The sequence below is a fragment of the Lotus japonicus genome, chromosome 3 (genome assembly GCF_012489685.1).
Source record: "Lotus japonicus ecotype B-129 chromosome 3, LjGifu_v1.2".
NCBI lineage: Eukaryota > Viridiplantae > Streptophyta > Magnoliopsida > Fabales > Fabaceae > Lotus > Lotus japonicus.
Window position 1 is genome coordinate 91,083,752 of NC_080043.1, and position 14,406 is coordinate 91,098,157.

The 14,406-nt window shown below is 35.7% G+C and overlaps 4 protein-coding genes across 5 annotated transcripts; 2 read left to right on the plus strand and 2 right to left on the minus strand.

Annotated features, from left to right (window-relative positions):
* Positions 1 to 171: 171 nt before the first annotated feature.
* On the minus strand, positions 172 to 3,390 carry LOC130747304 (U3 small nucleolar ribonucleoprotein protein IMP3-like). The gene is made up of 4 exons (XM_057600198.1): positions 3,096 to 3,390; positions 2,889 to 2,996; positions 2,320 to 2,394; positions 172 to 720 (listed from the first exon to the last, which is right to left on the minus strand). The coding sequence occupies exons 1-4, from the start codon at positions 3,227 to 3,229 to the stop codon at positions 489 to 491; spliced, it is 549 nt and encodes a 182-aa protein (XP_057456181.1). The 5' UTR covers positions 3,230 to 3,390; the 3' UTR covers positions 172 to 488.
* Positions 3,391 to 3,762: 372 nt separating this feature from the next.
* On the plus strand, positions 3,763 to 7,939 carry LOC130747303 (uncharacterized). The gene is made up of 10 exons (XM_057600197.1): positions 3,763 to 4,135; positions 4,224 to 4,298; positions 4,369 to 4,422; positions 4,782 to 4,860; positions 4,960 to 5,087; positions 5,317 to 5,400; positions 5,949 to 6,032; positions 6,513 to 6,664; positions 6,953 to 7,103; positions 7,197 to 7,939. The coding sequence occupies exons 1-10, from the start codon at positions 3,863 to 3,865 to the stop codon at positions 7,527 to 7,529; spliced, it is 1,413 nt and encodes a 470-aa protein (XP_057456180.1). The 5' UTR covers positions 3,763 to 3,862; the 3' UTR covers positions 7,530 to 7,939.
* A 1,175-nt stretch (positions 7,940 to 9,114) lies between these two features.
* On the plus strand, positions 9,115 to 9,576 carry LOC130747308 (uncharacterized). The gene has a single exon (XM_057600202.1). The coding sequence runs from the start codon at positions 9,134 to 9,136 to the stop codon at positions 9,425 to 9,427; it is 294 nt and encodes a 97-aa protein (XP_057456185.1). The 5' UTR covers positions 9,115 to 9,133; the 3' UTR covers positions 9,428 to 9,576.
* A 446-nt stretch (positions 9,577 to 10,022) lies between these two features.
* On the minus strand, positions 10,023 to 14,263 carry LOC130747306 (18S rRNA (guanine-N(7))-methyltransferase RID2-like). Of its 2 annotated transcripts, XM_057600199.1 has the most exons (7): positions 14,037 to 14,263; positions 13,562 to 13,609; positions 11,936 to 12,046; positions 11,737 to 11,786; positions 11,395 to 11,547; positions 10,842 to 10,977; positions 10,023 to 10,538 (listed from the first exon to the last, which is right to left on the minus strand). In XM_057600199.1, the coding sequence occupies exons 1-7, from the start codon at positions 14,124 to 14,126 to the stop codon at positions 10,371 to 10,373; spliced, it is 756 nt and encodes a 251-aa protein (XP_057456182.1). In that variant the 5' UTR covers positions 14,127 to 14,263; the 3' UTR covers positions 10,023 to 10,370. The 2 variants fall into 2 exon arrangements, with proteins under 2 accessions (XP_057456182.1, XP_057456183.1); XM_057600200.1 differs by lacking the exon at positions 13,562 to 13,609.
* Positions 14,264 to 14,406: the final 143 nt, after the last annotated feature.

The window sequence follows — 14,406 nt, forward strand, 5'->3', positions numbered from 1 at the left end:
TCATAAGTTTGATGGTAACTTGATGCAGATCTTTTAATCAATCTGAATATCAGATACATATATAGTACTACTATGTAATACCTCAGAATTGTTCTAAAAAAACACTCATAAGGAAATTCTGAGACTACGTTGTAAATTACTAGCTTAGCTAGTTGAAAGTACGATTTAGACTTTTGTTCTTGCAAATCCTTTACTCTGTATCCAATTCCAGATCAAATACAATGGCTCATCATCCACTGAAAATGCAAAATACATATTTTAAAGATTTAACACCACCATCATGGATCACGATGCACTAGATTCTAGGTTCATTACACAATCTTAATATGGAATTAAAAATAACCAGTTAAAATCCAAGCTTTCCTAGAATAACCGCAAAGAAAAAAAGAACACAAACTCATCCTACAATTCTATGTAGTCTTCATTCACCCACGTCTATAACAAGAAATTGCTCTACCCACAATAAGCCAAAGCCCTAGGCTTTCCCCTTAATTCATTATATCATAGTCGTCCAACTTGTCATTGTACTTAAGCACCTTTCTCTTTATCTTGGATGAATCCACCCATGTCACAAAGTCTTCCATGTTTCTAGTTACAAGGAAAGCTGGATCTGTAACTGTCTCTGGACCAACTCGCACATGCCCCTGCTCAATATACGTCACAGCTTCTTTCAAGTGCTCAGCAAATTTTAGTCGCACCAAAACAGTCGAGAGCCTACGCCTGAAACATAAAGAAAGTTCAGTCATAATCAGGAACAAAATGAGATCAATACAATAGAAAGTAGAGGTAAAAAGAAAATCTACTATTTTTTGTCTACTCTTGTTATAAAGGAACTCTCACTGGCATGACTAGTTTAGGAGTTAAACTAACCAGCTTATCAGTTTGATCAATACTCACAACTCAGCTATTTAGGAATTAAAATAAAATGGAGTTAGAGATTTCAGGTGTATAGTGTAAGATCTTTTATAGCACTGATCAATACTCACTACTCAGCTATTTGGGAATTAAAATAAAATGGAGTAAGAGATTTAAGGTGTATAGTGTAAGATCTTTTATAGCACTGGGACACAAGAAGGGATTTTTTACAGAGCTTCCTAGAAGAAGCCTATTGCCTCCGCAACGTAATTAATGGCAAAGCAAAAGGAGGGTGACCGGAGGGCTGTGTCTGACAAATTGAAAGGAGTTTGACATATTTCACATTTCTCATCCAGAGCTGATGGAGAGGAGGGCAAAGGGATTCTGTTTTCACTGTGGTGACAAATATCATCCATTGTGCCAATGCACAGGAGAGAATTGTTGTTGCTGGAGATGGATGAGAATAAGACATATGACTATGATGGTGAGATAGTGACTTTGGAAGCTAAGAAGGCCAATAAAGAGGAAGAGGAGCTGGATTGTAAGTTGATGTTTGTCTGGGATGGTGGATGATGGCAAAAGTAAGAATATAACATGTCAAAATTTAATTGGTGGGACAGAAAATTGAGACATCATTTAAGATTTCCATCTGTCTGCCCTTTTTATAATATCAAACCATAATCACAATTTAAAGGCTAAGTTTCTTTCCCATCCTTACTTAATCTAAAACCATATAACTTCACAGGGAAAAAGAACAATATAAAGTGTTTCAAAAAAAAAGAACAACATACAGTAAGCATCTCAGATGTGGTTCAGAATTTAATAACAAAAATCCTAGCCTAACAGCTTGGAACTTACAACACGACACAAAAATGGAACCATGAGCAGACAGAGTAGAATGAACCAAAAATTTGAGTTTGGTAGGAACTTTAAGTTTGAGGTTTCAAGATGCACACGCATGGGTTCATGATATACAGTTATTTTACACGCATGACTCAATCACCATTGGTAAAATTTCAACAGTTTTGTTCGTACAATCTCATTATACTTAATACTCCTATTACTTTTGTTTTAACTTATTTTAGCTCATAATATTTTAACTAATCCCTATGGATATATTTTCTTAAAATTATATTATTTAATCACCTTTAAAGGTTCGGATGTTAGTGTTACAATACAAGTATCCCATGAGACCAGTATTTAGCAATATAAAATTCTCCATTCTCTTTTCCTTTGCTTAATCACAACTCTGGAGCCAGAGCTTTGAATAGTAACACTTATAGATGGCAATTAATGTGTTTGCTCCTAGTCCTTGAGTCTTAATAGAGTCGTCTTAAAAATCAAATATCATTTTGCTTCTTTCTATTGCTATATTTTCACATAAACATTCTAATGAGAAACCAAATAAAGTTAACATTTAAATTTCGATTTAAAGCAACAAATGCAGCAAAGTTATCTTTTTACCTACAGAAGGATGAAACAGTTAAGTGTTCACATTGTGTGATGCTTTGCCTGGTTGGAATCACACCCATGTTGTAACTGTCATTCAAACACAAAAGAAAGAAACAGATATGTGTAAGTAGTTTATAACACATACTTACATCTTTTTAGTTCAAACTAATACCAAGAAGAAACAAAAAAGAAAGAGGCCCCTCGACCAGGACAGTGATTCAAATTGAAACTGGAAGGACGATACTTCTTGACATGAACAAACCCATGGTCTTGAGGAAGAGCCAAAAGAACCAAAGTGAAATTGCAAGAGGTTACATATTTTTATCATTTTTCATTCGATCACATACATTAATTGTTTATATGATAAATTATAATTGATCAACAAAAACCATCCAACAATTTATATGTATATGCAACTTGAGTTAATTGAATTTAGATAGCCAAATGCATACCAGTTAAAATGAAAGCTTAAGCACAGATAGATTTGAGGGGTCTTACAACAACATTGAAGAATAAAACTGAATAGGGGAAATCTTATGCCTAAAAGTTTATATAGAACGAGTTAGTTAAAGTGAACTTACAGTTTTTCCAAAAGCTTATCAGTCATATCGACCCGAACAGGGTCCTTGGGGTCCATCTGTTTCAATATGTTTACCAACTTCTGAACCATTCCGCATAAGCTTGAATATCTATTCATATTTCAATCAAGAAAATGTATCAGCCAAAACCAACAAACTAAATAAAGGAAATTAGCGAATATAAATATGATGAATTATGATGATACTTACTTTTTGTAATCATCCCGTCCAGTAACGTGGTAGCGCTGCATAACGAGGTTCTCTCTGTGACCTCCTTCTCTCTTCCATTCCAAAAAATTGACCTTCTTTAAAAGCTTCTGCTCATGGAACTTTAGCTTCCTCATTGTTTTTCACTGTTGAAGATGAAAACCAACCGTCTTCTTGCTTCTGAGGGGAGAGCGGGTCTGAGAGCAGTGCGCGCTTGTGTTGTGTTGTGTTGTGTTGTGTTGTGTTGGGGAAGGAGGAAGAGTTGTTGGGTATGGGGTTGAGTAGCATAAAACCCTATTTTGGATTTAAAGAGAAATAGAGAAGAATATATTACATATTATATTTTTGAAAATAGAATAGCATTTTTTTTATTTTTATTAGAAAAATTGTTAAAATAAAATACGTTGATAAAATTTGAAGAAGAAGGTGGAGCATGTAGTGAGGGGAGTTGGGTTTGGAGCCCCACCCCCTTAGGCTTTGCACCCCACTAAAACAGATACGGAATTTAAATTTTCGTATCAATACGGAAAATAAAATTCCGTATCTGTTTTAGTATATAATGAGTGGTTGAAAATGTGACACGCATGCTTAAATACAGTACGAAATTTTAAGTTCCGTATTCAATATGGAGAATACGGAACTTTAAATTCCGTATTTGATAAAGTGGGGTGCCAAGCCCCATAGGTGGGGTGCCAAACCCAACTCCCTGTAGTGAGCAATGGCGTAAACGTAAATGGATGAGGTGAGAGCTGAGAACAATTGAAAGAAAAATGTTTCGAGTGGCGGTGCGATGGAATTGGAGGCCAATGGCTTCTTCTCTCCCTCTAACTCACTTCTTCCCACTCAACCCTAGGCCTCGATTCCGCACCTCCAAGCTCTTCTGTTCCGCCGACCTGCAACCATACCTCCGCTGCTCCATGCCGCAGAAGCCTCTCCGAGTCGCCGTTCTCGTTAGCGGCGGCGTCGACAGCAGCGTCGCTCTCCGTCTCCTCCACTCCGCCGGCCATTCCTGCACCGCCTTCTACCTCAAGATATGGTTTCAAGTATGCCTTCCATAATCCTCACCACACGCACTTCTTCCTTTTCAAATTTGAATAATCTGTAACTGTTGCTTTGTTGTTTCATTTATAGGAAGATTTTGAGAACTACTGGTCGGAATGCCCCTGGGAAGAGGATTTGAAGTTTGCCAAAGCTGTTTGCAATCAGGTTACTTTCTTACCAATATCTTTATTATAGGTTACAAGTTGTAAATTTAAACTGAATTTATGTTTCGCAGGTTGAAGTACCATTACAAGTTGTTCATTTGACTGATGAATATTGGAACAATGTGGTATGCTCGACCTCTTCAGTTACTTCTTGTTTAAACTCAACCGATTGCATTTCCCTTAATTTACATGATACCTAGTTATTTAGCTAGACTTTTTTTTTAAAGTTCATGGATACATTCCAACAGCACTATAGACCCAATAGGTGTCGGTCGCAGTTGTTAAAAGTGACTATTCGAAATAGTTCGATCTTTAGGAGCCGTACTCTTGGGGAGACCTTTGGTCTTCACCACACCCGGGTCGTAAAAGATTGCCTAAATAGAGATACGTGTGGTTAACTTAAAACAAAAAATAAAAATAGCACTATAGGGCACATGCCTCTGTCGCTCTACCGCTTTATTTGATTTGTTGACATGCTTACCAGGTTTCTTACATCATTGAAGAGTATCGTTGTGGCCGAACGCCTAACCCAGATGTTCTTTGCAATACAAGAATAAAGTTCGGTATGCATCCAGTAAAATGCAATGAATCCAATCTAACCACATTGTAGTTCATTTCATGTGCTTTCATTATATTACATTAATGATTTTTATTTTTGTTAGGTGCATTCTTGGATGCTATCAACGGTATGGGTTTTGACTATGTTGCCTCTGGGCATTATGCAAAGGTTATCCACCCGTTTGAAGATCAGATGGATGAGCTTTCTGTTCTTGAATTATCACAAGACATGGTACCAATATGAGATATACTTTTATGGCTGAAAGATCTAGTTTGCATTTTTGGTTTATAGGTGATATTTCTGTACTGCTAGCTCTGTTTGAAGAATCTTCACTGATTAATTTTAATTAAGTTGTTTACAGTAATTTTAACTTCTTGCATATTGTGTTGCTTGCTTGTTTATTACTTGGGATTTTTCTGTGTGCTTGCTATTAGTTTCTGATGCGGTTTTGAAATTTTAGGTGAAGGACCAAACATACTTTCTCTCTCACCTCTCACAATCCCAGTTGAAGCGACTTCTTTTTCCGCTTGGTTGTATTCCCAAGGTTTGTTGTGACTAATACCATTTACAATACTGAAATTGTGTTTGACTTCGCATGTGGTTCAAATATTTTTGTGATTTCTGGCTTAAGAGCTCAGGCAGTATGTGGTTAGAATATACTTGTTAAAATTTGCTATTCCTTCAGTTGCTGTTGGGGATTAAAAATAAGAACTGAATGCTTCTTTGTAGTAACCATTTGTAAAAGGTCAACAAGTTATTGCTCTGTATGAAGATTTTGTTGTTGTTGTGATTGAAACTCTTTTCTTCCTATAAAACATCACTTGCTGCCCATTTTGTATGAGGTCTGGCACATGGGTTCAGGGAAAGTGTTTTCACAGTATATTTGTTACCCTTTATTGTAGTTTGAGGTTGAAATCTGGATGCGGCTTTTAAGTAACCATGCTTAAAGGTCAACAAGTAATCTGTTTAGTATGAGGAACATAATTTTCTATAATCTTGTGAATGAAGATATGTTTTTTTTCATAGCTATACATAATATTATGAAGAAATTTTATTTTGATTTTATTTTGTTTTCTGCTACATCGTCTACAGGATGAAGTTCGTAGGTTGGCCACCAAATTTGATCTACCGAATAAGGATAGAAAGGATTCCCAGGGAATATGCTTTTTGGGCAAGGTATTATTAGTGAACAGCTCTTTTGTTTTGATATATTTCAATGTGTTGCTAAATATATGGTTCATTGCGAATCACAATTGATTTGGCACAGTTTTGAAAAAGTGTGATTAAATAAAAATAATATGGAAATATCCATTTTTTGTGAGTATTTGACCGACAATATCAGTACGCACAGCTATGGAATTAAGCCTTTGGCTGAGGGTGATGGTTAGATAAACTTTTTTCCCTGGGGCAATTCTAGTATTTGAACCCCTGACACTGCAAGTTAATTTTGCTTCGGTTATAAGTGCAGTTCCACTATGACCAATTGTTATTTAGTTACGATAATGTCCATGATGAATTATTATAACTTATAATAATTTATAATCGTTCTTTAATTTTCTTTTTTGAACCTTTAATGCTGCCGTTTTGTTCAATTTTATATTATTATTTGAATCAAATCTTGAAGATAGTTTTGATAATTCACTTTTTGGGTCATAGATAAGATTCAGTGAATTTGTTGCAAGACATATTGGGGAGAGAGAAGGTATCATACTGGAAGCTGAGACAGGAGATTTCCTTGGCAAACACCGGGGCTTTTGGTTTTATACTATTGGTCAGCGTCAGGGTCTACGGTTACCTGGAGGCCCATGGTATGGTTTGTTCCTCTCTGCTTCTTTCTGGCATCAGTTGCGTTATCTGAAATTTCCGATCACATAATTGTACATTTCATTTGATATTGAAGATAGATCCACTTTGTAGGGGTAGAAATATGAACTTTGAATGTTATTTTGCTTTCTTACAAATTTTTACTTTTGATCATTCACATGGAAAGGAGCAAATTCTCTGTCAATTATTTTCTCCACCTTGAATCATTTGAAAAATAAAAGTCCATTGCATTCCAATCCTGATGTCAACTTTGGGCTTGTTGAATAATGCAGGTATGTTGTTGAGAAGGATGTTAAAAACAATGTAGTTTTTGTGTCAAGAAATTACTTTTCCTTTGACAAAAGAAGGCGCATATTTCGTGTTGGCTCTTTAAAATGGTTTAGTGGGTTACCCCCTAGCCCGACAAGTCAGCTCAAATGCAAGGTCAGATACCTTGTTATCAGTTTCTCTTCCCTGATATTACAAACTTTTTCCGTCCTTGCAGTACTTGATGTTCTGGTATCTTAACCTTTTCAGGTGAGACATGGCCCTGGATTCTATAATTGTAGCTTACAAATGGAAGTTGCAAGTGATAACCAAGTTGACGCTGCCGTCGTCCACATATCTGAAGACGATCAAGGCCTAGCAGCTGGGCAGTTTGCGGCCTTCTATGAGGGAAGGACATGTATAGGTTCTGGTGTGATTTTGGAGTCCTGGGATGATCAAAGTTTTCCAGTCTGTGCAAAAGCTTTAGAAATTGCAAGAATGGAAGATAAATCAAAGATTGGTAATCCAGTTAAGATAAAAGTTAAACCAGATATCCCACAAGAAGTGTGTGATTCCAAAGAGTTGGCGAGTAAAGCATCATAAGGGAGTAACTGGAGTCGCTGCCACAGAACAAAATAGGCTAACTTATAAGAGGAATGCAGTTTCCTATTCCCTTTCATGGAGATTTTCTGATATTTGGTTCAGGAACGTTTTCATAATCATGATTAAATTTTTGGGAGGGAGGGACGGCCACTTAATATTGCAATAGGTTGGAAAGCAGGAGCTTCCATAGTTCCATTATTCGACCTTTTGTAACAAATTTGCACATAGGGGTGAAATAGGCCAGGGCCCTCAGTCTAGTCTGTCCAATAATCCAATTTAATAAAAAGGTGAGGCTTAGGTTTTTTAAAAAACTTTCATTAAATAAATAGGTTAGGCATAGGCTATTAAAAAGCTTTGTTTGGATTGTTTACCGGATATATTATTATCAATAATATAATATGATATTCTAATTGTTTTGTTGTCAAAGTATACATTTTAATTTTATTACCTAAAAATACATAATACACCTTTGGTCTCACCATGATCTTACATTTAGAAAGAAACCCTAGATCAAAGAAACCTAACACTAAGTGCTGCACACTCTTATCTCGACTCTTTCCACTACCTTCAAGAATGAATATTTGATGGTGGGATTTAGAGGCGGAGGAGGTTTTAGTTATATGTGGTGGATCCCAGTTATTAATTTTTTTTTTTAAATTGAGTTCCCAAATATCATATTCCAATGACTATATTTCAACGACTATATTTTAACAATCATATTCCAATGGCTGCATTGCAATTTGCAACAACCATGTTCCATAAGGAGGAGGAATAAAGAGGTGAGGGACGATGCTAATAGAAGAAGAACGAGAGAGGAAACAATTGGGAGAGTAGGTCAATGGTTTTGGGGAAAGTACGGGAGAGGATCGGTAGTTTTAATTAAATATGGCGGATCTCAACTGATAACTTTTTTGAAGTGAGTTGCGCAACAATCATGTTCTAACAACTATATTGCAAAAACTATATTTCAATGACAATATTTCAACAAGGAACAACTATATTTCCATGATTGCTGAAAATTCAAGACATCTCTGTTAAATTAAGACTCATAATACAATTAAAAATTTCCTAAATAGTCCTTCCCCCACCAAGTAATACCCATCGAATTTCTCACTCATATTGCAAAATTTACCATTTTGAAGTGATTATTAAACTTTCTATATTATGTCATCTCACTAAACATAAATTATATATTTATTAAATATTATATACCTTAGTTTATTTATTGACAGCTATTATTCTTAATCAGTTCTTTTACGTATATATAAAGTTGATTTTTAAAATGTTTGATCTCTTTAAAACCAACTGGGTAATTTTCTTGGTTCCAAAAACCTGATTAATGTACGTTAAATCTAAATTAATATTTTTGAAAGGAAAATCTAAATATCTAATCCAGCAAATATTTTTGAAAAGGAAAAATCTAGCAAGTTAAAAACATTGAGCTTTCATTAAAAAATGTTATCCTAAAGCCCAGCCCAACAACATTGAGGTTCCCGGTTAAACCGGAACACCCGTCCGGTCCAGTATGGTCCGGTTTTCAGAACCATGTTATAATAAATACCCATTTAATTTCTTACTCACATTACGAACTTTACCATTTCCTTATGGAGCAGGAGGAGCAAGAGTTGAGGAAGAAGATCGAGGAGGCTGAGGAGGAGCTGAAGAAGGTCCGTGAAGAATGCAGGATGAAGATGTCGAGGAATCGAATGTTCAAGTACATGGCTGCTGGAAAGATTACAGAGGATTTAGGGATTGATGAGATTCAAGGGCTGCACCATGTCATTGATTTGGATATGAAGAAAGTCAATGACAGGATTCAGGAGCTAAAAAAGGCAAAAGTGACAGAAGAAGAAAAAGGGAAGAAACCACTTGATGATGGAAACCTCAAGAAGATCTAGGATGTCATGCAAATCAAGAAATGAATAATCAGTTCATTTATGGTTTTGCTTAGGGTTTAGTTGTTGTTCTAAATTCTAATCCTTATGTAAAAATTAAATTTATGCTATTATCCTTTTTTCAGTTATTAATCTTGATTTATTTTTGTCTAGTCTAATCCTCATTTTCAATTCAACTTATAATGCTTGCTATATTTTAATATATAACCTATATTTTTATATAGTTTCTAATCTTTGTTGTCGTCCATGGTCGTCACTCGTCACTCCAGATTCCTAAGTTGCTAGTTGTTCGTCCTTGAAGCTCAGTTGTTTGTTCACAAGGGCGTGATGTCCTTTTTGGTGTTTGATTTTTCTTCTTCCTGGTGCTTTTTAGAAGATTATATGATCTGAAAAAGGACCTTGTGAAACTTTAAACCAAGTGAGTAGACGTAGTGGTTGGGGTTCGATTTCCAACCCTTGTGAATGAGAAAAACTTATTAGTGCACTGATAACTGATAGTGGGGTGATAAATTATTTTCACAGCTATTAGGTATGGGATTACATAGTTAACACTAAAAATGAGATAAAAATTAGGGAAAAACAGTTGGAACTACTCAAGTAACTCAACTAAGGTTAGTAGTGGATTTTTTTTTCTTCAAATAATTAAGAGAAATTCCAAATCATATATCACACATACAAGGTTACTACAGCTATTGGATTTCCGGGGTGTTACAGGTCATACCAAGTTCCAAATGAAGAAAATAAAACTACTTTTGTTTATACGTTGCGCAATGGCATGAAAACTGCACAAATGTGAAGACCCCGTAAAAAATCACAGCAAGACTCGATATTAGTACTATGAATATAATTACTCATCACTTCAAAAGTTCAGTGCACAAAAATATCTCCAAGGCTCCATCCAACAGATTTGATTGCAGGAAGTCCATGTGAGAGTATCCAAACAAGATCAAAAGCGATCTTTCCTTTTCCGACCTGTGTACTTGGTGTCTTGAGGAACAGCATTTCCTCTTCTTCTCATCTGCTCCTTCTTCCTCAGAATCCAATCTCTCCCCTTGCCCTTCTTATTGTTGTTTTTCTGTTTCTTTTGGGGTCTATGCCTGTCTGAGATACACACCTGCAGTATTTTGATTCTTGTTTAATACAGTAAACTAGAGATAAGCTCATGAGAGTACAGAATAAGTAAAAAAAGGCATTTACATAAGCAAGTTGTCAACTTATTTTGCATTTTCAAAATCTTATAACTTTATGAATTGACAATGATCTTATATTAACAGAAGCAACTAATCAAATAAAGCAAAAATCAATATCAGGTGCTTGGTAATGAAAGCAATATATTTAGCAGGGTTGTTTCTCATAAAAAGTTCAATACGTCTTCGTAAATCCCTGAACTGAATTCATAAAATGCAGTAAGACTCACTGTCTGATTTTCTTCATCTTCATCATTGTCATCATCAGAGCAACTCTCCTCATTTCCATCTTTAGGCTTGGACAGGGATGCATTTATCGATCGTTGACCACATGTGAGAACAAGAAACTCTTTTCTCCTCTTTGAACTATCACAAGACAATTGTTAACCCGTTAGCAAAACACTATGCCCAATAAGGCTAAACATTGATGCTTTTCAAAAGAAATCACGGTAAAAGCCACGGCTAAGAGAACAGATGAATGCATCATACATAAAACTTGAGTTTCTTAGTACTGTTTTACTTCATATTAGCACAAGGTACTACTTTTGAATATTTTTCATTTTCACTATAATGTTAATCTGTCCCATGACTCCATTGACCAAAACCTATGATTATTGATTACAAATATAATGCAGTTATTGCAGTTTTTGTGCTGATTGCGCTGGAAGATAAACTATTGAGCTGATTGATAGAGCAAAATTTAAAATGCAGAAAATGTGTTTCAGGTACATTATTCTTTATGGAACAAATAAGCCCCAGCAATATTGTAAGATTTACTCATACCTGTGTGGAAAATCCACCACTATACCACCAGCAAATCCAGCATGCATTGCAGCATTCAAAATCAGCTCACGCTGGTCTAGATTTTCAGGATACACTTGAAATACTGCTCTAGCTCCATTTGTTAAGCATCTATATAAAGATGTGAAAAAAGCCCTATAAAAGAAAATGAGGATTTTATAGCTTATTGGCGATAATCCAATTTTAACATCGAAAGTAAGAAAAAAGAAAAGTAGAAGAGCGGTGCAAATTTCCATACGCTTAAGAGTTTGAACTTTGAAGAGAATCAAAATGTGTATATATTGACCAATAGAAAACAGTATACTAAATAAGAAAAGGACATACTTCAATCTTAATCGAGGGTTGTGAGAGGATTTATCAGCATTACATAACCACTGCATGATAAAATAAGAGTCACCAAAGTTAGGAATGTAACTGAGCCAGCCGATGAAATTTGATAGAAAGGCATACTTATTCACACCCAGATAAAAAGGGGGTATTTTCAGTAGCATTATAACTGTGTTTGAACTGTGTTTGAACTTACTAACAAACTCCTCTGTTGTCCTAGACCTTGCAACAAATTCATAGTCCAGAGTAAAGTTTGCGGAGCTGTTTTTCCACATTCCCAGCCCAAAGTAATGTGAATCCACTCCTCCTACATGCATGAGCAAAAGGAGACTCAATTTTGAATAAGGATAATGGTTGCTCTTTCTATAGTCACTCTGTATATAGCTACTTATGATTGTTCTTTTTCATTATTACCACCTTACTATGGACTCAAAAAGATTAGAAGAAAGATTGTCAAAAAGTTGTGAGATAGTACAAGGAAAAGTTAAAAGAAACAATCAATTAATAAGTCGGCATGTCCCCAGAGGGACCAAGAGGGCAAGGAGGGATTGAAGATGATGATATAATCTGTCATAAAATCATCATTTATGGAACTATACATGAATGTGGAAGCAAGATTTGCTTGGCAGTACTGAGAATTGTGGCAGGGGATATATGCTTGGGTGTAGGTAGGGGGAAAGGAAAAAGCTAAAAATTAAGAGATTGAAATCTTCTCTTGTAAAACTGTCACATATTCTCTTTCTCATACCAATAAAATGTTCACATGTCAATTAAAAGCAACTATGTGAGTTTGTAATTGAATTGACATGACAAGTTTTATTAGTGGGACAAGAAATTGAACACCATTTGGAAACAGAAGATATTAATCCAAATAAAACAAAGGAAAAAACAAGAAATGCTAACATGACAAAATTAACATGATTATTTGACAGAAATCATGAAGATCGTGGTTAACTTCCACCTCTTATGTTTGGTCTTGTAGTTCTTTCTTATGTTAGTTTTGACGGTTGAATTCAAGGCTAACAAGAACAAGCTGAATTATGAGAGGCTAAACAACATTCTGATCTCATTCATCGCTAGTAAGAGTATTTATAGCGCTAGACTCAAGGCTTTACAAACAAACAAACACTAAACTGCCACCACAAGTGGCAACTTGCCAATGTCATTGGCAACTTCTAAGTACTGCCCAAGGCCCAAACCAAAATACACAGTTTACAAGCCCAAGCCAAAATACACTAATTCAGTTTACACACACTTTGCATTTCTTGCTTTTTATTACTTTTTTCTGTAGTGATATATTGTGGGGGAAAAGTTCAAGATGAAGAAAAAATTGTCATTTGTCCACTTCAAAAATCCAACTTATGTCGTTAACAACACATCATATTGCTTTGAGTTCAAATAATATAATGATTAATCACAAATTTAACAGATACTGTTAGCTCTACAGAATACTGTTAGCTCTACAGAATATGTGTAAGGATTCATTCATGTCCACAAACATTCATATAAATTTACATCGCAAGAATTGACTAAACGTGAAAGTTGCTTCAAAATGCATCCTTAATCAATAAGAATAAAGGGTAGAAACGTATAATGAAGGAAGAGAAGGGTGGGAAACCAGCAAGTATAAACATGAACATGCCCCTGTGAAAGTTTTCTTATCCACATACGTACATGTATCATATGACAGATATAACTAGATAGATAAAATGAGTCCTAAAACTGACAAACTCCAAACCAAAGGCTTAATAATATTTTCTATGCTTTCTCAGTACTACTGCATGTTCTGTTGCTAAAGATTAGGCATATTCATGTTGATTACCTCATATATAAGCAAGCATCCTACCAACAACTTCTTTCCAATAAAAACCTAGCAATGAATCAAGAAAGTGCAACAACCTGATTAACGGACTAAGAATGATTTTTCATTTACTAGCATATCGTTAATGAAGAAAAGACAATCCTTAGCCATGAAGGAAGTCCATGGAACTGCAAACAAGTTTCTAATGCCATAAGTCCCCCCACCCGCAGGAAATATACAATTGCATTATTACTTAGTACCAAACTCCTCTTTTGGCGACCTTGCGGAAAATTCAAGGCTCACAGTCAAGGTTCCTGAGCAGCTCCGTATAACACTAGGATATAATCTAGTGCATAGAGTAACCAAAAAAATATCTAGTGCATTTACCGAGTAAATTATCAGAAAATGAGAAATCAAAAAGCTAAAAAAAGTTCAGGCTATGAAATAATAGGAGATCAATGTTTGAGGGTGAGCTTGGCTCTAAGATGGAGAACACCTTTAATGAAGAAACGATTATCCTCAGCCATGAACGAATTCCATGGGATCGCAAACAAGTTTTTACAGCCAAAAGACTTCCCCTCACCATCCCCCTCAATGGTAAATGTACGATTGCATTTGAACTCGCTAACAAACTCCTCTGTTGGCCTAGACCTTGCAGAAAATTCAAAGTCCACAGCACAGCTTCCCGAGGAGCTCTCCGTTCCCAAATACAGCCCAAAGCAATGGAAAGAGCTTTGTTGGTCAATGCTGCATTCTGCTGATAGAAAAAACTCTTGATCGCCCAAATGAAATGTTTGAGAACATACCCAGCTGCATGGGAACAAAGTGGCACACTCCTCCCGCGTCAGATCCCAGTACACCACACA

Coding starts and splice junctions, on each gene's coding strand:
- LOC130747304 (XM_057600198.1), bottom strand. CDS start 3,229: ATGAGGAAGCTAAAGTTCCATGAGCAGAAGCTTTTAAAGAAGGTCAAT. Junction 2,997..3,095: donor GGACGGGATGATTACAAAAA/GTAAGTATCATC, acceptor AAATATGAATAG/ATATTCAAGCTTATGCGGAA. Junction 721..2,319: donor ACTGTTTCATCCTTCTGTAG/GTAAAAAGATAA, acceptor TTTATGTTTCAG/GCGTAGGCTCTCGACTGTTT.
- LOC130747303 (XM_057600197.1), top strand. CDS start 3,863: ATGTTTCGAGTGGCGGTGCGATGGAATTGGAGGCCAATGGCTTCTTCT. Junction 4,299..4,368: donor CCAAAGCTGTTTGCAATCAG/GTTACTTTCTTA, acceptor TATGTTTCGCAG/GTTGAAGTACCATTACAAGT. Junction 5,088..5,316: donor TTGAATTATCACAAGACATG/GTACCAATATGA, acceptor TTGAAATTTTAG/GTGAAGGACCAAACATACTT.
- LOC130747308 (XM_057600202.1), top strand. CDS start 9,134: ATGGAGCAGGAGGAGCAAGAGTTGAGGAAGAAGATCGAGGAGGCTGAG.
- LOC130747306 (XM_057600199.1), bottom strand. CDS start 14,126: ATGGTGAGGGGAAGTCTTTTGGCTGTAAAAACTTGTTTGCGATCCCAT. Junction 12,047..13,561: donor GATGCTTGCTTATATATGAG/GTAATCAACATG, acceptor TCATGCATGTAG/GAGGAGTGGATTCACATTAC. Junction 10,978..11,394: donor GTGGTGGATTTTCCACACAG/GTATGAGTAAAT, acceptor GTCTTGTGATAG/TTCAAAGAGGAGAAAAGAGT.